Raw genomic sequence first — 21084 nt, 5'->3', positions numbered from 1 at the left:
CAGGCAGGTCACACCACAGTAACCCCATTTCCAGGGAATCTGATGCCATCTTCTCGCCTCTGAGGGCACCAAATACATACTCATGAAATATACACAGATCACTTTTTTCCTTAAAAAGGATATAACACACATTGATTCAAATGTATATGAATTTCTAAACTACGAGAGTCCAAAGCCTACCCTTTTAGGGGATTTCATTTTCAAATCCAAATGAAACCTAAAGTTTACAGACTTCTTAAATGAAAATGTCCTTTTCAAACCTCAGTTAACATCATCACCAATAATCATCAATTCTTGGGAACAGTGGCTCATGCTTGTTAATTCCAGTACAGGGGAGGCTGAGGAAGGAGGTTCATTGTAAGTTCAAGACCAGCCTGGGTGATACAGTGAGATCATGTCTTCAGAAATAGAAAAAGAAAGGGTGAATAAGCAACATGTATTGGGCAGCTACAGTATAAAGCACAATGCTCAGGTACTCAGGTAAATAAAGTGAGGCCTGAGGAAGGAGGATACAAAAACCTACAATGTACAGTGTCTGTTCTCCAACAGTTCACAATATACAGCTGTTGTATATCTACCCATTTCTCCTTCCCATTCATCTACTCATCTCTTAATCTACCCACCTAACCATCCATTAATCTATGAACTACCAATCCATGATCACAGACTAGTACACACTAGATACAAAACGGCGATGTAGGTAGTCAGGTGTATATCTGGAAATAGTTTGATTACATATAAAGAACTATATTACTTATATTATTATGCCTGGAGAGGGAGGCATTTCAGGGCTGGCTGCAGAGAGTTAAGATGTCATTAGAGGCTAAGGTTCTTCTACTAGAATGTCATTGTCATCATCACAGTAACCTCACCATTGCAAGGCAGTCTGAATTTATGGTAGAAAGAAGGATGGCGAATATTGTTTTTCCTTTATCATAGTGGCTGCGCTTTAAACTACTAGCAGCCTGGCCAGTCAGGCATAGCCTGGGGGAATTCTGTTTCCCCAGACAATGGCTCTGTTGTGGCCACTAAAGGTAGATTTAATAAATCTCTATTGTTCTAATAAAACTCGAGATTCAAAGGCTAGGGTGAAACCATGAGAGCTCAGAGAGTTAGAGTAGCAACTGAATGACTTTGTCTCTTTGCTGGTGTCCCCAGAAATCTCTCACCTTCCACACTGCTCCAACTAAAAAAACCCACGCTATGCTCCTCATTGCTACTTCCTGTCAACTAGTTGCTAGCTCCGCCTCTCTGAGCCCAGGTTAATTTTACTTAAATTAATGCAAATGCAATACATATTCACATAATTAAACAAATATAGCATAAAAATGCAACACATCTTTGTCTAGTTAAACAAATATTCCACAACAGGTGAAAATTCTTGTAGAACTCCAACAGATTTTAACTTACATATCATTTTAGATCTTTAGAGAAAGTCATTCTTAATTTCAAAGGAAGTTGGGAAGTGTGTAGCCTTTTAGCATGCACAGGAAAGTTCAGTTCTGCTGCCTACAAAACACAGACAATAGAGAATCCCATTTTACAACATATGTTTTCATACCTGTTCACGAGTGAATCAACTGAATATCTTTTGAACATTACTAGGCATTATGTTAGAGACAAATAATAAAACTGCCTCCGTGGAATTTATATTGCAACCAGCAATGCAAACACCAAACAAGTATTGTTAAAGACCATCATGAACAGAAAGACAAGTCACAAGAAACACCAGGATTGGCAACTGTCTTCTTGAGGATCTGTAATCTCAGCCAAGCCTTGAAAAGGGAGGCAGAGAAAAGGGAGAATAGTTGTGTTTAGTCTAAAGAAAATATAAACATGCAGCAGGTATAAGAGCAAAATGCAATGACCAGATACACCTTTTTTCTCAATCATCCAGATTGCAGAGTAAGAATGGTTTAGACATGGGCAACAAGTCATACAAGGAGACTAATGCAGATATCCAAACAGACCATGACTAGGAAGTAGATACACAGACTCAAGACATTAGAAGGAGGATGGTAAAAAAAAAAAAAAATGGGGAAAACCACTTCGGAATAAGATGCAGACTAGAAGCTGCCTTTATGTGACCCAGCTTTGATATTGGTTGTCACTTGACAGGATCTAGAACTGCCTCGGAAAAAAACTATTTGGGTTAGGTTAATTGAGGGGGTTAACCTCAATATGGGTAACATAGCCATTGAGCTTGGGTCCTAGACTGCACAGAAAGGAGGAACAACAGCATTCATCACCCTCTGCTTCCTGACTGTAGGTACAGTGAGCAGCTGCTTTAAGCTCCTGCCACCAGGATTTCCCACCATGATGGACTTTACCCTCCAACTGTGAGCCAAAGTGAATTCCTCTCCCTTAAGATGCTTTGGTTGAGCCGGGCAGTGGTGGCACACACCTTTAATCCCAGCACTCGGGAGGAAGAGTCAGGTGGATCTCTGTGAGTTCGAGGCCAGCGTGGGCTACAGAGTGAGTTCCAGGAAAGGCGCCAAAGCTACACAGAGAAACCCTGTCTCGAAAAACAAATAAACAAACAAAAAGATGCTTTTGTTATGGTACTTTATCACAGCCACAGAAAAAGGAACTAGTACACCAGCAAATGAAAAGTCAGGACAAACAAGAACAGACTCTACTCTGGTGAGAGGAAAAGCTGGAGAATATCAGAAACACAAGGATGGCAGAAAAGTGTGGGAAAATAAAGATGGGTGACAAAGAGAAAAAGAAGTCCAAATGAGGTCTAGAAATTTCTCTGTGCAAAAGCAGCCAGTACTGGCCACGATTCACGCCCAGTCACACTATGCTGCTTGTCAGGCTGGAGTCATCAGCAGCTGCCAGGGAGGTGCTGTCCCCTCCTAGATATAGCTGTCACAGAACTGTGAGCTGGAGAGAGACTAACCAGGTTAGAGACGGTGACACCATGTGCAGAGAAGCAGCTGGAGCAGAACAAGCTCTGAAGATGCAACAGAAGTGTGGCACAGGCCTGAAGTTGTGCCATTTTACAACAGAAGTGTGGTACAGGCCTGAAGCTGCGCCATTTTACAACAGAAGTGTGGTACAGGCCTGAAGCTGTGCCATTTTACAACAGAAGTGTGGTACAGGCCTGAAGTTGTGCCATTTTATAACAGAAGTGTGGTACAGGCCTGAAGCTGCGCCATTTTACAAGTTCCCTGGAGTGACTAACATGAAGAATGGATCTATGAAAAAAAAATATATATATATATATATGTTGTGTGTGTGTGTGTGTGTGTGTGTGTGTGTGTGTGTGTGTGTATATATATATATATATATATATATATATATATATGGCACTAATTAGATGCGTGACAACATCACAATGTGAGAAATGAGCTAACTTTGGCAGAGTCTCACCAATGACCAATGGTACCTAGATATTTCCTAGGCCTGGGGACTTCGCTTGTGATATCACTGTGTGTTTGGATACTGAAAGTATGGATGAGATACTATCAATAGTGGGAAGGCAAACTATTAATGACTTTTCTGCTGCTGTACCAACACCATGACTAAGATAAAGAAGAGTTTATTTGTGCTTCTGGCTCTAGAGGGATCAAAGTTATCATGATGAAGAGGCATGGTAACAAGGGGCAGGCATAGCAGCCAGGGCATGAATCTGAGAGTTTACATCCTCAACAGGAAGCATGAAGGGGAGGGAATAAACTGGAAGCAGTGTGAGGCTCCTCCAGCAAGGTCACACCCCCTAAGCCTCCCTAAGCAGCATCACCAACTGGGAACCTCTGCCTACAGGAGACATTTCTCATTCAAATCACCACAAACAGCATGCTATTAACCTTCAATAAACATGGAAAGGACACATAGGAAGGCAAGAATTCTCCAAGCATTAAGGGATCTGCCTTCCATCCCAGTGAAATGGTCTGTTTGTTTTTACTATTTTGCAGATGAAGAAATCAAGGCCCAGAAAAATTAAGAAGCGCATCCTGAGAGTACGTTAAGGGCAGAGCCTGTACTACTGACCGCATGCCATGCATTGGTTCCCTTCCACTTTGTTCTCAGAAAAAATTAGATTTGGTCTAATAAAAGTTGTAGGACTCAGCCTAACAAAAATTATAATTTTGTTATGATAATAACTAAAGTTAAAAATATAAATACAAAGAGTAATGATGGCCTGAAACTCTACACTGTTGATTAAAAAGCTTGAGGGCTAAAAGAATGCCTTTAAAAAGACAAAAGCAGAGGGGAAAAAATGTTTATTTTGGTAACTATGTTGCTATAGCAACATCATAACAATCCTCAGAAGAGCTTTCACGGTTATACCAGTAATAAAACAGATACATGTATACATAGGTCTATCAATATTATCAAATAAATATCAGTCTCCATAATCTTGCTAGATCTGGTAATGGGGAAACCCATGTAAACTTTATTTATATTGATCATAAATACACCTGTCAACTTCGCTTATTGTTTGCATGTGCCCTCCAAGAGAAGGAATAAAGGAGGACAGGAGACTCTCTACCTCAGGACTCTAAAGTACAACCTGGGGATGATATGGAATGGGGACTAAAAAGTAATAAAGGGTTAGCTGACCTTAGAACTACATAATATGAATAAAACACATTGTTTCCTTAAAGTTCAAGAGATGCACAGTACTAATATAAATACAAGAGATTCACATTTATATGCCTAGAATAAAATGTGATATAAACTTCTAGGTTTAAATTATATTTTCATGGCCCTGTGTATACTGGAATAATTTCTGAGCAACATGAAAGAAATAAATACTTTTCTAGGTGTTCCCAGCCATCTAAGTATAGCCATACATCAGCCAGTGCTAGTTTGCATCTCCTACAGAGAGTCACAGGAGGTTGACCAGAGATTTGAAATGGTTCTCTTAGAACCCCACCCTATGAAAACCACAGTTCTGTATCAGTTCTGTGTTCTATACACCCTTGGTTATTCCAAATGACTTATACAGTCATTTTAACATGTATGGCCCTTAAGCTACATCCATGAATGCCAAAAAAAAAAAAAAAAGGTGCTTCAGAAATACGAACAGCGAGCCCCTGGGTTAAGGGGCTGAGAGATGGCTAAGCAAAAAACTAGGTTCAGCGTACACATGGTGGGTTTCTGTAACTCCAGTTCCAGAGTGTCCAACATCACATATGCACACCTCTTCCAGTTGTTTCCATACAGAAATTTAGAAATATTCTATCTGTTAATGTGTTCCCAAACTGTGTGTCTGGTCTGGCTTTGGACAGCTGGTATTGTGGTGTGAACTTTGACTGCTTTAGATTTCACTTATTTTGTTTGCCTAACATGGTAACTGCCAGCTATGATGAAAAGATTTTTTTATATTTTAAGCTTTTTGTTAAAAGTGGATTTTTTCAGATACAATGGTGCCACACCAACTCCAGTGTCGTCCGTGTGACATGAACAATTATGTCAATAATAGCAGACAGGAGATACGTGTCCCACGGGTCCCTGGCAGAGTGCCCACGTTATGCTTCCTTCTCAAAGAAGATGTACTTCACAGATCATGAGCTCCCTGGGCTATGGGTTCTGTATAACTGCTTTTCTGATAATGTTCTAATTAATCTATAAAGCACAGCCAAAATTAATGAATGCTTGGGTTGTGAACTATGGAGGAAAGGGGAAGCTGGACATGGATCTTAATCAGATATAACAGAATGAGCTATTTCTTAAAGACCCCAAGCCGCTAGATAAAGAAAGTATAAAAGTTCAGGCACTTCTAGGGAATGAACATTCACCCACTAGGAATCCTTTAAGAATCCCAACTAAAGTGATTTATGACAAAAAACGTCATCTCATAGGAGACAGATGGTGGGCCCCTCTGTTAAAGAAGTTCAGCATGGGAAACTTAAAGACAACAACAGAACCCCTTCCCCTTACAGGCATAAAATTACAAGAGTCCATATTCCAACAGGTAAAAAGGTTTTATATTAAATAGATATATGGTAAAAGAACTAAAGAAAGACTTAGAGAGGGTCTACAACATCCAAATTGGCTAAATGGGCCATGGGAACCAAAAAAGTATTATACTAAAAAAACTGCTGGGATAAGATAAGGGACACAGCTACAACCACAAGAAGTCTACACAAGTCTAGGGACTGTATTAAGTTTAAAAAACACAGACTGCTCTTTGGGTCATAAAGTTCTTGTGGGTAAAGGGATATGTCTAACGCCGATTAATAATTGTGTGCTTGCTGTTTTTTAAAGATGATGTAATTCAATTATTGCCAAGCTCTTGTTGTTCCTTGTATTCTTTTCTGTATATAAACTACTGATTTGCAGAAGTAAAATTGCAGCAGATTCAAACCACTTCTGAGTGTGTTGTCTGTCTGTCATTCACCAAATGCTTGCCTTCCTGACTACCCAAGCCCTGGTTCTCCTACGGTCGTGGTACCCCCGATGGGCCAGTCCATGGCACAATGGTGTCTAATAATTACATGCATGCATAAAATATACTGTGACCATATTCACCCCTTATCCAAATCCAGAATTTTCCGGGAGATGGATCGTTGGGTATGCTTGTGGGGAATTATCTTCATTCTGACAATGGATGGGGGAAGACTCATCTTGACTGTGGGTAGGACTATTTCTTCAGCAAGGGACCTGGACTGTATAAAATGGCAAACACAAGTTCAACGCTAACCTGAAATCACCCTCTCTGTTTCTGATTATAGATATAATGTGAGCCAGTGCTTCGAGCTCCTGCTGCCTTGACTTCCTTTCCATGATGGGCTGCATGCAAACAATGAGCTAACAGAATAGTCTATACAGCCACAGAAGGGAAGCCAAGACAGCCCATTGCTCTCCCTGTTCCCTTTCTGGTTCCTTCTTCCCAACAAGCTCCCTTCCTTCCCCATGCCGTGTGTGTGTGTGTGTGTGTGTGTGTGTGTGTGTGTGTGTGTGTGTGTGTGTGCGCGCGCGCGCGCGCGCGCACAGTACCTAAGCAACAGGCACATCTGCTCTGTCTTTGTGATTGTGACAGCCATGCCATACCAGGAAGGCAGCATTTCAGTGTTCCTCTCCATCCTCTGGCTCTTACAGTCTTTCTGACCCCTCTTCCTGGATGTTCCCGGAGCCTGTGGTGGGTGATGGAGATTTCTCCCTAAGGGATGAGCACTCACTATTCACTTACTCTCAGTATTTTGACCAGCTGTGAGTCTCTGCATTAACAGTCACCCTCTGAAAAGGAAGGTTCTATAACCACACTGACAGCAACAGTGGTGTCTGAATTCACTTTGGGTCAGTGCCAGTACATTCTTGGAGAATTGTGGAGATAAGTGATGATAGGGAACCATATTGTTCACCCCAGACTTCACAATGGGTCAGTTAGAATCCTGTGGTCCCTCAAAAGAACTTATGTCCCATCGCTCAGGGCAGATTATATACTGTGGCTTAAATTTACTTGTGACAGGCTCCATTTGGAATTTGAAGAAATGTTGAAGAAGCACACAGAAATGTATATATGAATCTACTGACTTCTGCAGGCACCTGATATTCATGATAAATTAAACAATAACTTATTTTTTCTAAGTTACTCAAAGCGAAGCTTAATTTGACTAAAAACCAACTCAGAGTTTTTAACCAAGAAGGAGGAGCTCTGCTGTCCTCAGGTTTCCTCCTTTGTGTCTAAGAGTTCAACAATAGCAAGACTCAACGGTAGAAAGGAAGCAGATGGAACCTGAGAAACACCAACATAATGAAGCTCCTGAGCTTCCTTGCTCCTCATGTTCCACACACAGTGCTATGGAGGTTTCCAGCCCAGAACTGCCCAGAGCCACAGAGAGGAGAACTCTGACCCACTGAGCTAACTGAGAAAAGGGCGGCTGCCCCAGAAGACACTTTGAGCAATACCTGCCTTACTTGACCAAACATAACTGAACCCTGTACCTCTCTACTGTTTCAGGAGAATGGAGCTGGAGTGGCCTTCCATACCACCTACCCTGTCACATGGGAGGATGCACTTGAAGTGGAGAGTCAGTGGGGCTGAGCTGGGAACTGATTCTTAATTCCTTAATTCCAGGAAGAAACAAGGTTCCAGTGTCCCTAACAGGGCAGTGTCACCACGACCAATGGGGAACTTGGACTCTATCCCAAACCTTCTCCAAGAAGGAACCTGACAGTACATGCAGGTAGTAGTAAGCATGCCACTTTCTTTCCACACCTGGCATCTCTGAGGGCCATGAGGAATGAATCTCCATCCTCACTGAGAAGCAGAGGCCGTGAGGGGCACTGGAAATAGCACTAGTGAACACTCCTGTATCACCCCAGTCCTAACCCGTCAGCAGGTCTTGGTGGAGAGCCTCCATCTCCACAGAGTACAACTGAGATGGAATGAGGTGGTGTGAAGTAGGGTTGTCAGCACTCTGCTTCCCTGACCTCTGGGACTGGTGGAGCCAGTAGGAAGCTGAACTTCGATCCCAGCGACCACCATCTAGAGAGATTAAGAGCTAGAGGCACTGTGAACTAGCACTCTACTTCTTCTACCCCTCAGTGGAAAGCAGAAACAGAAGAGGCAAGTTTTTGGCCCTAAACTATAACAACAAAACAATGCAAGCCAGACTGTGGATTCCCTATCCCTCCCCGAGTTCAGTAGCAGGGGGGTGCTTTTACATCCCAAAGTGAAAACAGTTAGTATAAGACAGTGACCTTTTCCCAAAAAAGTGTGAGACCAAGGGGATAGATGAAGTTTCTCTCCACCAATCGAATACAAGGCATTGTGAGCCAGGGCCCCATTTTCCCAGGAACAGTATCAGCAGGCCCAGCAGGAAATGGCATATATACTGTATTAGTCAGGGTTCCTTAGATAAACAGAAACAAGTCAAATGGAGAAAGGGAAAGAAATTTATTATGAGGAATTAGGTCATATGGTAATGGAATCTAGTAAGTCCATAATGTAAGTAATGTAGGAATTGCCTAATGTAAGTTGTGTACCCAGGAAGGTAGCAGGTCTATTTATTTCTGGTCCAAACCAAAGGCCTGAGAGCCAAGATCTCAGTACACATCTGAGCACCAGAATCTCTGACCTGAGGGCAGAAAACAAATGCTACACAACTAATTCCAAAGTGAAGACCTTCATTCTTACGCTCTGTGAACCCTCAGCAGGCTGCCCAGCCACACTGATCAGGACTTGTCTTCACCAATTCAAGTAATCTCTTGGAGAAACACACAGACACACCAGAAAACATTTTGCCAGCTATCTGGGTACCTCCAATATCAGACAATTTGACATAAAAATTAACTCCATAGACATCCACCATCAAAGCAGAATCAGGAAAACCACAGCATTAATAGAAAGATCAAACACTGACATGAATCAGACATTAGAATTATCTGACAAGAAGTTTACAGTAGTTAATACAAAAATACTTTTTTAAAAAACTAAAAATTTCTTAAAACAAAATGGGAAATTTTAGAAAGAAACAGAAATTACAGAAAGAAGTTATAAAACTAAAAATGATGGTAACTAAAATAAACTTAGAGTATGAAATGAAAGAATCGAATGAAGGCAGGACAGGAAGATGAGAAATTCGGAAGACTCGAGAAGGGAGGGGAGCCCGTCAGTCTAGAGCTGAGCTGAAGCTTCAGGCCAGCTAAAATCAAGTCTCAGCATAATTAACATTTGCTCCATAAGTAATCAACACAAAGACAATTATTTTTATTTTAAGGTTAAAATGCTAAAATAGCAGTAAGCCAGGCTTAGCCTGATGTGTGTGGCCTTGAGTAGTGCTTCAGTCCCCTCCCTGGTACTTTCTGGGAATCTCCCAAACTATTCAGTTTTATTTACAGTAAAGATAGTCTAACTTCCTGCATCTTGCGATCAAGAGTTCTGTCTTATTAATTGTAATCCTGTCTGCACATTGTCAAGTCTCAACCCTGGGACAAATGGCTGAGGTGTTATTTAACATATCAACCTGGCCACCAGGTTCTCTCTGCATCCCTCAGTCCCTACCCAGTAACAGGGTATGGCTGGCATACCCCACCCTCTACCCGGAACTCACCAGCCCAGGGCCTGGGCTGTCCTCCCACAGAGGACTGGGCTGTCCTCCCTATATAATCTGGCCATTTTTGGTTAGCTGTTCCTTTTTTACCTTTTGCTCCTTTGGCTGCTGCACCTGGTTCCCTTCTCAGCCCTCCTCACATGGTTCAGGATCACGTCCACTCTGGACTTTCCCAAATGTCTCTGCCTCTGGCTATGCCCTTCCTTTTATCTACAGTAAATGTTCTCCTACACCATACCTAGGAGCGGTCATATCCTTCCTTTTTAATCCTTTTTTTCATTTACATGTCAGGAACCACCCTGTGATTTCGTCTGCATTTCTTAGTAACCCTTTGAAGATAATAACTTCAGAACTCACCAAAGTCAGAAGTATGGCTCTCACGGCACAGCATTCTTCCCTGAACTCTTCTTTCTAGTAGTCCTGTGCCTAAGATCTATGTTTAAAATGTGCCTTAATAAAACCAGTTCTGTTTCATACTGACTCACCCTGAAATTCATTTCTGTGGTGAAGCCAAGGATTGGCTTTACCTGAAGAGAGGTTTCTGGAAAGAACTGTCAGGTTGCTGGGAGTGGCAGGATGGAGCTGTACCTCCACCCACACCCCACACCAGTCCTGATGGAATGACAAAGAATGGTATCAGAAAAACTTGAAGAATTTACCCAATGGGAACAAGGGAGAAAACGGAGAGGGGGTCACTTCAGAGATTTGTGGAACAATAACAAAAGAGCTAGTCATATGACTGGACTCTCAAAGGGAAGACTATAGTCTTACAAGTGATTACCATGGAAATCTGGTCTTCCTTACAAATGTGTGTGAATATATAATTATCCCTAGATTAGAAGTTAAGTCTTTAAAGCCAATGAAATCCTAAACAGAAGTATTTCTGATCAATAACCAGACATCGTGGCTCTTCAGTTCTGTGACATTAACACCAGCTGTAACCAGCAGCTTCCTCCATGACCATTGAAAAAGGCAGAATTGACCAAATATATAGCAGTCTAGCCTGCTGGGAAATTAGTACCACCAACTTACTTATTAGATTTTATAGCTTGGATTTCAACAGAAAAAAAACTTCTAATCACAAAAGCCAGACAGAAAGTGAAGGCAAGCCAGAGAATGGAAGAAAGTAATAGCAAACATACATCTGATATAGGACTTGTATATTTCCTAAAACATATAACAACTATAAAATCTCACTCAACAATAAGAAAATAAACTAGTCGGGCAGTGGTGGCACATGCCTTTAATTTCTGCACTTGTGAGGCAGAGGCAGCCTGGTTTAACAGAGTGAGTTCTAGGATAGTCAGGGATACACAGAGAAACTGTGGGAGTCTGGCTCCCACCTTTTAAAGGGTTCTTGGGGGGAGGAGAGAAGAATGAGTAAGTATTAGATAGAAAGAGAGAAGGAGGCGATAAGAAAGACAGAGATACAGGATAGCTTCGGGAGGGCCCTTGAGGTTTATTCCAAAGGGCTTTTTATCCACTACCTGGGGAAGAGGCAAAAGACTTCCCCATCTCAAGATCAAAGTGCAACGTACAGCCAAGTGCATACCCTTCAAAACACCTGGTAACCACACCCTTGGCCAAACCATCCCATTATGCAGGCCTGCTGGGTAAAGCAAGCTCAGATTCTCTGACCTTGAGTAAGGTCTTTCTAGGAAGCCTCTGTGGGCCTCCACAAGAAACCCTGTCTCAAAAAAACAAAACCAAACAAACAAACAAAAAAGAAAAGAAACAAACTGATTACAAATCAGGCAAATGACCAAAACAGGGCTCAGTGGTAAAATACTTGCCTGGTATTCACAAAACCTGAAACTCAATTTTTGTTTTAAAAAAATTTTTTTTTATTTTAAAAGAAGCTATATATTACTAAACAACGAGGAACTTGAAATACCAATGTACTTACTTGTTTAAAAAAAATAACAATATCCAAAACTGATGTAAGAAGGGGCTAAAAATCAATAATAAAGCAATAACAATTAGGAAACACAATGGGTCATCATAGTCTTTCTACCCAAAGAAGATACAGTTTTCTACCAAAATATTTAGTAAGTAGGCACAGGCAATTCATGAGTTAGTTAATCTGTCTGGTGAAGTTGGCATGGTGGTACAGGCCTGTTAACTCCTGGGTTGGCCAAAGCAGGTAACTGCCAGTTTAAGGACTGCCTAGACTACACAGAACATTGTAAGAGACTGGTGTAAACTGGTGTAAACTGGTCCCTATGCCATGAGAAAGCTATAGGGCAGCTAAATCTATGAATATGAAAGCAGAACTATTTAAAATAGTAGAAAATTAAGTCAACACTTTATCAGAAAAACAATTTTCTTCATAAACTTTTAGACATCATTATCAGCATTGGCAATTACTTTTTATATTACAGGGACAAAAGATTTTTTTGAAAGAGGGTCTCCTCTCTACAAAGCCCTGGCTGTCTTAGAACTCACTATGTAGACCAGGCTGGCCTCAAACTCTGCCTGCCTTTTCCTCACTAGCACTGGGTATTAAGACCAAAGTGGGCCCCCCAAATTGCAGTGCTGTTGATAATGCACTAAATGGTAGTCTGGGCTCACCTCTGGACTCTGACAGAGGGATTGCTACCTGAACTCAGCATTCCTCAGAAATCTTATAAAGCAGGATTCTGTTTGTCAGGACAAGCCATTAATTCCCTTCTCTGCTCCCTACTACATCTGGCAATGGGGCATCTAATTCCTGATTAACACAAACAAGCTTGCAACAGATCAAAGTCCCCACACTAGTTCCCAGACTGTTCTGGCCCACATACCACCACCACCACCACCACCACCACCACCACCACCACCACCACCACCACACATCACACACACACACACACACACACACACACACACACACACACACACACACACACAGAGAGAGAGAGAGAGAGAGAGAGAGAGAGAGAGAGAGAGAGAGAGAGAGAGAGAGAGATAAAAGCACAAAATTTAGGGAATACTGAAATAAGTGCCATATCAAAATGGCTTTTTATTAAAAATATGAGTATAGCTTCTTACTAGGAAATACATGCTTACTCACTATAATAACCGACTAAAGCCAAGCATGGGAGCAGAAGGAAGTGAGAAGTTCAAAGTCACCCTTGTTTTACACAGTGAAGCCAGTCTGGGCTATAGAAGATACTGTAAAAAACAAAGGGAATGTTCTAGTTTTCTTTCTATTCCTGTGACAAAAACCATGATTAAAGGCAACTTGGGGAAGAAAAGGGTTTATTTCAGCTTACATTTTATAGTATAGTCCGTTATGAAGGAAGTCAGGGCAGGAACTGAAGCAGAAGCCTTGAAGGAGTACTGCTTGCTGGCTTACCCCTTATTGCTTGCTCAGCCTGCTTTCTTGTACAACCCAGGACTACTTGCCCTGGAGTGGCACCACCCACTGTGGGCTAGACTCTCCCTCATCAGTCATCAATCACGAAACTGCCGAGAAGCCATTCTGATGGGGCATGTTCTCAGTTTAGTTCCTCCTTTCATCTTCCAGTTGACACAAACCCCTGACCAGCACAGAGGGGAAACCATAGGATCATCCCAGGGTACCAAAAAAAGAGGGGCAAGCAGCACTCATTAAAGAGCAGTAATCATTCTTGATTTAAACCTCAGAAAGCAAGAAACAGGGAAATCTCTCATGTCGATAAACACGGTCTTTAAAAACCTACAGCACAGAAGCACAGCAGACAAGTCCACACTGAGTGATAAAGAAGACAGGCACGCACCTGCACGTGTACCATCCACCTGCACCAGTTCAGTTCAACAAGACAAGGGGGTGGGTGAGGAAGCTACAGCTGATTAAATAAACGGGAATATCTGATGGGACAGAATGCGATGAGGTTCTATGCATATGATATATGTTCAAGAAAATCAAGAGAAAACACAAAACTAGTAAAATTAATTAAGCAAAGGAGCTAGATATATAATCAATGTAGAAAAATTACTCGCATTCAGTAATTAGTAATTTAAAGCAGTAATGTTTATATTAGAATATGTGATAAAGAAAAATACCCCACCCCCCACAGCAACAATAATTATATGCAAATGCGTAAAAATATAAAATGTTATTGAGAAGTTTTAAGAACAACTGAATAAGTAGAGGGGAAATAGGAAGATTGTGTTGTGTGAAAATGTCAATTCTGAAGATACCTAAATACAACCTGAGTCTAAATCATAAAATGAAATCTGATAAATGATTCTAGAACTCTAGAAGATGACACTAAAAAAAAAAAAATGAAGACTTGCCCAGCAAAATATCATAATAAGAATATCCTGAGGATAAAGTGGTTAAGTATAGTGCTGACTGATTGGTAAACAGTGAATTACTAACACCAAATAGAGGGCCCAAATTAAGCTAGAAATTAATAAGCTGCAGTTCAAATTAGGGGAGAAAGGGAGACATATTTAAACAAAGATGTCAGGATAATAAACTAGACATTTGGAAAACAACAAAAAACATAAAATTACAAGTCTACCTCATATCATATATAAAAATTCACTGCAACTATACTAAAAAGCTAACTCTAAACAACACTATAAAGTAATACATAGAAGTTTTCTTCTTGTAGTTTTAAATTGGGATTATTGTCATTTTTCTTTCCAGTGCTGGATGTTTCACTTGCCAGATTTATATTTTCCCTTCTGATAACAAAAGTCGAATTTCTCTTATTGATATCGTTTCCTTTGTTATACAAAGTCTTTACAGAACTGTGATCAAGGCTCTTCCCTTTCTCAGGCTATAGAGGTGGGATCGGACACCAGTGAGACTCTTACAGGTCTTCAGACTTGAAGAGAATGGTGAAAGGAAGGAAGAGGGGTTATTTACTGCAAAGAGACGTAAACAGGATGTTTCCCATCCTTTTCCAAAGTCAGAAGACCTGAATTTTTCCTTTATCTCAACAGGCTAACGTCCCATGTTCCTCCAATAAACTCCATGTTGAGGCTAGGATTAGTAAGTCTCATGACACAGAACCCTGGCAGAATTTGGCTGAGTATGGTATTTTTAAAAAAGAAAAGAACACACAACAAAAAATATAAAAGACACAGTAAAAAGATAAGCAACCATGAGAAAATACTAACACATAAAAAATGTAAGGACAATATATTAAAAACCCCCTGGATTGGGGATATAGCTAGTTGTAGTGCTTGCCTAACATGCATAAAGCCCTGGGTTTGATCCCTAGCACCACATAAACCAGGTGTGGTGATACATGCCAACACTGGCAAGTAGAGGTAAGAGGATCAGCACTTCAAGATCATCCTTTACTGCATGAGACCCTGCCTCAAAACAAACAAGACTCATGTAAACTAATAATCCAATAGAAATTTGGACAATGTATGTGTGCAGTTAATTAACATAGGAAGAAATATCAATGTGCATGTGAAAAACAGTTAACCTTCATTAACAAAAAGAAACCTAAATTAAATATCCAGGAAGTAACATTTTTTTTCATGCAGGAGAATAAAAAATTTTTTTGTTTATTTTTTTGTTTTTTGTTTTTTTGTTTTTTTTTTTGTTTTTCGAGACAGGGTTTCTCTGTGTAGCTTTGCACCTTTCATGGAACTCACTCAGTAGCCCAGGCTGGCCTTGAACTCACAGAGATCCACCTGCCTCTGCCTCTCGAGTGCTGGGATTAGGGCTGGAGAGATGTTAAAGCTGTTAAAGGCTAGGCTCACAACCAAAAATAAAAAATATTTTAAAAAGCATAAAGGATGGCCAGTTCCTAAATACTTAGTCAAACTTAATTAATGATGTATTTGCAAAGGACATTTTGGTTTAATAATTATCAACAACTTAAATTGGAATTTGCTTTTGGTATTTTTGTTTCTGAGAGTTTATCTTATGGAAAAACATGTTTAAAGGAATATAAATATAAATAGCACCTATAATAATAAATAGTATAAATATTGAAAAGAGAAAAGATAAGTAAATTATTATATATTCCTAAGAAAAACACAGCCACAATAAAAAGCAAGGTAGATCTGTATGCATTAATGTGCAACAATTTCCAGTACATACAATTAAGTGGCAAAGTCACAGAACACACTTAATATATTATTTTTAAATATCATCTATTAAGATACGAAGCTACAACCCCACCTCCAGGAATTATGGCTCCTCCACCTGGTATGAGACCACCCATGGGCCCACCAATTGGCCTTCCCCCTGCTTGAGGGACACCTATAGGCATGCCCCCTCCAGGAATGAGACCCCCTCCGCCAGGAATTAGAGGCCCACCTCCCCCAGGAATGCGTCTACCAAGACCCTAAGATATGGTTGTTAAATATCAGCCTTTCCTTTTCCCTGCAATGTGTCTTGTGAAATTGTGTAGCCTGAAAGCTTTTTGACCCCTCTTACTGCATTAATTATAGCTAATAAATACATAGAGCAATTGAAAAAAAAAAAAAGATACCAAGCTACAAACGTAACAGAGATCTACTTATAATAAAGATAAAGAAAGGCACAGTAAAGGATATAGAAAATATACAGCTGGCCTGGAACAAACAATGCTCCTGCCTTAGCCTCCTGATTGCTGGCAATACAGGCTTGAATCACCATGCCACCCAAATCTGTTTTCTTTCGAACTAAATAAGAGACAGAAAACATACTCCAACCTTTTGTCTTTGGATTCACTGTCAGTTTTATACTGGTCAAACTCCTGGCTAAGAGACTGCAGCTTTTCTTGAAGTCTCTTTTCTCGGTCTACACTTCCTTGATAAAATTTCATTTCTTTTTCCATTGCTTTCAGTTTTTCTTCCATAGCCTTAAATTCATGAAGAATTAGATAGCTGACGCCACAGTATTTACAAACTGTTTCTTCAGGAGACATCTAGAAACAGAACATATATTTATTGGAATGTTAGGTTTTTAATTGTGAAAAATAAAGTTCAAACGAAGATGTTGTGCAACCATGCTGGTGAGACAGAGTAAATACACAGTCAGCTATGCTGCTGGAATAGTCATTATGACACTGCCTGCACCTGGATAAAACTTCTAAAATCAACACAAATCTTGGGAAGAGAAAAGATTTTCTCAAAGAAATGATTTCTCTGTGGTATCAGTAAGAAATAATTACTCTTGAAATACCTTTCACAAAACAAAAGTAAAAATGCTAAAAACATCCTTACAACTTTAGTTCTCAGATGAGTTTACTATACTGTCAGAAGAAACCCATGGCCTTTCACTGCCAACTACGCTATGGCCCTCTAGGTCAGTGATTCTGAACCTGTGGGTCATGACCCCTTTGGGGTCAAATGACCCTTTCACAGGGGTTGCATATCAGATATCCTGCATATTAGATATTTACATTACTATTCATAACAGTAGCAAAATTTTGGTTATGAAGCAGTGCTGTGGAATAATGAATGCTGTGGAATAATGCTTTTCTACACAGTTTTAAAAAATGCTGATTGACCAGTAGCCAGGCAGGAAGTATAGGCAGGATAAGCAGACAAGGAGAATTCTAGGAAGAGGAAGGCTGAGTCAGGAGATGCCAGCCCGCCATCCAGAGAGCAGCATGTAATGGCACACAGGTAAAGCCATGGAACACGTGGCAACATATAAATTAACAGAAATGGGCTGAGTTTAAGTGTAAGAGCTAGTCAGTGGTAGGCCTGAGCTAATGGTGGAGCAGTTTTAATTAATATAAGCCTCTGTGTATTTACTTGGGTTTGAGCGACTGCAGACCAGGCAGGACATAGAAAAACTTTTAGCTACATTTGGCACTGACCGTGAGGCATTGAGCCATATAGACTTAAAAAAGTTTAAAGATTCTAAATACACAGAAACGGAGCCATACTGGGCTTCCTAGTCTCACAGTCTCATGAAACAACAACACAAACTCGTCTCCTGACAGCTGCCTGTGAGATGGAGCTGGCCTCTGGCCTCCATGAGCTAAGTGGCATGGCTTCCTGTGAGATGGAGCTGGCCGCCGGCCTTCATGAGCTAAGTGGCATGGCTACGGATTCTCGCCACAGTACAGAGAGGCATCTCCAAGCTGCACAGTGTGGTGCATAATAGATTTAGCCTTTGCTAGTACAGACAAAGAAAAAAAAAGTTTCTGGGCTACATGCTGCTTTAATGGAGGCACAGACCCACTGCTTCCGAGAGTTGGTGGTGCCAGAGCTGGCAGTAAATGTATCACCACCATGTTAGAAAGCTGAGGTGGGCAGAGCCAGCAGTCAAAGCTGCCATTTCAGTCCTAGTAATGCTGCAGTTTAAAGCAATAGATTCACAATAAGGCAGATTCAGATCGGATAAACCCTAAACAGTTTATATGTGTGTAAAAATGTACGTAGGCTTGGCAGAGAGAAGAAAATGAATATAGCCAGTTATATAAAGAAATAGTTTTAAAAAATAAAGTCTTTAAAGAGACAGTAAAGGTAGTTTAAAAAAATAAGTCATGTAAAGATGGATATTGCACAGAGAATCTGGATTGTGTTGTCTTTGATATTTTTAACTGCAGAAAGACATTTGATTGTAAAAGCTGCTAAATTAAGCCAATATATATATTTTAAAGGTATCTTGACTTCAAAATTTGGATCTAAGGATACATTGCTTTGGAAAGGAGGCTCTTCTTTTGTTTCCACAGGAAGCAAGAGGCTATGGATTTGCTCCAGATTAAGATACATCAGGTTTGACCACCCAAGACCCCCTGAAAGGTCCCCAATCACACCATGGCCCAAATGATCCAACATCCAGAATGGTTTCAAGGCAACTGGCTCAGACAATGCAGCCTCACAGACTACTCCAGTCAGGATTTGACCATAATTCTTAATTTTCACAGGATCCCCATTAGATTGCCAGTGCCCTCATCCAGCAGGAAGTAGTATAAGAAGTTATGCCCAAATTCCCAAAATATTGTTTATGAATGTTTATTTTTATTCAAAGCAGGTTGATTATAAATGTAATCTCTTTCTAAAGAAGAAAAGGGGATAGTATAGATATGATAAGATGAAATGGTAGATTAATGAACCTACTTTTAAAGAGCAACAACTTGTTTAAAAGTGTTTTACATTGCTATGGATTTTAGTTTATTGATACAAATTTAGAGTTGATTTGGTTATACTATATATACTCTTATTTAAGGTATTATGTTTATGTAATTCATTTAAACTATAATGGATAATTAAGAAATACAGATTAATAATTAGTCATCTATAATAATCAAACTTACAGTCATGTTAGGTTTTCTAGGTATAAATAGACTTAATTCAATTAGGTAGGTAACCTTCAAACACTTCAAAGACCTATAGAATATGGCATTTAAAATGTTTTAAAAACTTAGACTTTTCTGGACATCGAGACACATCTGTCCCTGGCAGCACCCATTTACTTCAGAGAGAAAGATGGACGTCAAAGACACTCCATATGGAGTTCACCTTCTTCTTCTTGACAAAAATAGCCATTTGGGCAAGAAACTGTTCTTGCCTGGACTGCTTGACAAAATGTTGTATCGACTGGACATACAGGACCCATAGAAAGGTAACCACTGAACTTTGCAAGGCAAAATGGTCCTTCAGGTTTCTGCTTCACAGAAGAAACTGCCAGACACAGAGAAAAAGAAATGACTGAGAGACTAGACCTATGGGCTGAAGATGGATGCCCCAACGTTACAGAGAAACTTTGGATGACTGTCCAGGCAGGCAGCTGTCTCTGTCATTCTAGATTTTTAGAAGTTGCTTACAATGCTCTTCCTGTTTACTTAGGTAATATTGTATCCTTCTGAGGTCTTTGATGTAGCTGAAGACTAGATAGTTGTAATTTTCCTTGGTTATGATAAAAGATAAATTAGATATAAAACTTTAGACTCAAAAACATAGGATAGATAGAATATTTTCTTTAATTTTGCCAAGTACAAATAGACCAGACATTATAAATGTAATTCTTGCTTGATAACCGTTTGTTATATGTAATTTTACTGTGTTAAAGTTAAAACCTTCCTTTTTAATTAAACAGAAAAGGGAAAATGCTGTGGAATAATGCTTTTCTACACTGGTTTAATAAAACGCTGATTGGCCAGTAGCCAGGCAGGAAGTATAGGCAGGATAAGCAGACAAGGAGAATTCTGGGAAGAGGAAGGCTGAGTCAGGAGATGCCAGCCCGCCATCCAGAGAGCAGCATGTAATGGCACACAGGTAAAGCCATGGAACACGTGGCAACATATAAATTAACAGAAATGGGCTGAGTTTAAATGTAAGAGCTAGTCAGTCGTGAGCCTGAGCTAATGGCAGGGCAGATTTAATTAATATAAGCCTCTGTGTATTTACTTTGGTCAAAGCAGCTGCGGACCAGGCAGGACACAAAAAAACTTTTGGTTACAAAGTAGCAATAAGTTTATGGTTGGCATCACCACAACATGGAAGAATTGTATTAAAGGGTCACAGCATTGAAAAAGTTGAAAACCACTATTCTAGAAACCTCTGAGTTTTTCAGATCCTATTTTACTTATTTATAAAATTATGGCACTGAACCAAATGAACTCTACACTCTTACTCAGCTTCAGCATTTTAGGATTTCTATGGAATTTAACATTCTATCCAAAGCTACAGTAGGAAGAGCATTTTGAACTTATTTTCTTCTTTGCTATACTCATTTTATAGAATAAAACTGAGACTCCTTAAGTTTCATAGCCCGCTAAAAGTTAAGGATGTTAAAATTAAATCCAAGTCTTTTTAAGAACTGATACTTATGTATTTATGTACCATATTGTACTTATCTATTATGGGCATATGAGTTCTTGTGTCCTTCAGATAAAGTGTGTGTGTGTCTCTGGTCTATACAAGGGCAGTGAAAAAACAAGCCAGGAGAAGGATCCTTCTTTTTTGCTGTCTTAAGAATAAATAGTCCTTGGGTAGCCTATGTTTGATTTACTTTCATAAAGGTAAGAGAGTTCCAGGGCACCAAAGTAAAATCAATTCTTAGATTGCTCAATAACAACTTAAAGAAAAACAACAAAAACAAAACAAAACAAAAAAAAAACCATGTCTCATCATGGCTTGGAATTCAGTAACTGGCCCAAAATGACCTCCAACCCACTACCTTCTACTTTATTGTCTC

The 21084-nt window shown here is 40.0% G+C and overlaps 1 protein-coding gene across 3 annotated transcripts in view; it reads right to left on the bottom strand.

The window, feature by feature from the left end:
- The window catches only part of Lekr1 (leucine, glutamate and lysine rich 1), a 184869-nt gene that overhangs the window by 147147 nt on the left and 16638 nt on the right, over positions 1–21084 (bottom strand). For 2 of the 3 annotated variants that reach the window (XM_052730840.1, XM_052730839.1), the window contains exon 3: positions 16641–16855. The exons of the other annotated variant lie outside the window; for it this stretch is intronic. In XM_052730840.1, coding sequence (XP_052586800.1) covers positions 16641–16855 — 215 coding nt within the window. The remainder of the gene's footprint in view (positions 1–16640; positions 16856–21084) is intronic. 3 annotated transcript variants of the gene reach the window in all.

This window comes from Peromyscus californicus, unplaced genomic scaffold, assembly GCF_007827085.1.
Source record: "Peromyscus californicus insignis strain IS unplaced genomic scaffold, ASM782708v3 Scaffold_9__1_contigs__length_137607984, whole genome shotgun sequence".
Lineage (NCBI taxonomy): Eukaryota > Metazoa > Chordata > Mammalia > Rodentia > Cricetidae > Peromyscus > Peromyscus californicus.
Note: the sequence above shows the minus strand (reverse complement) of the source record. Positions and strands in the feature narration are given on the sequence as shown.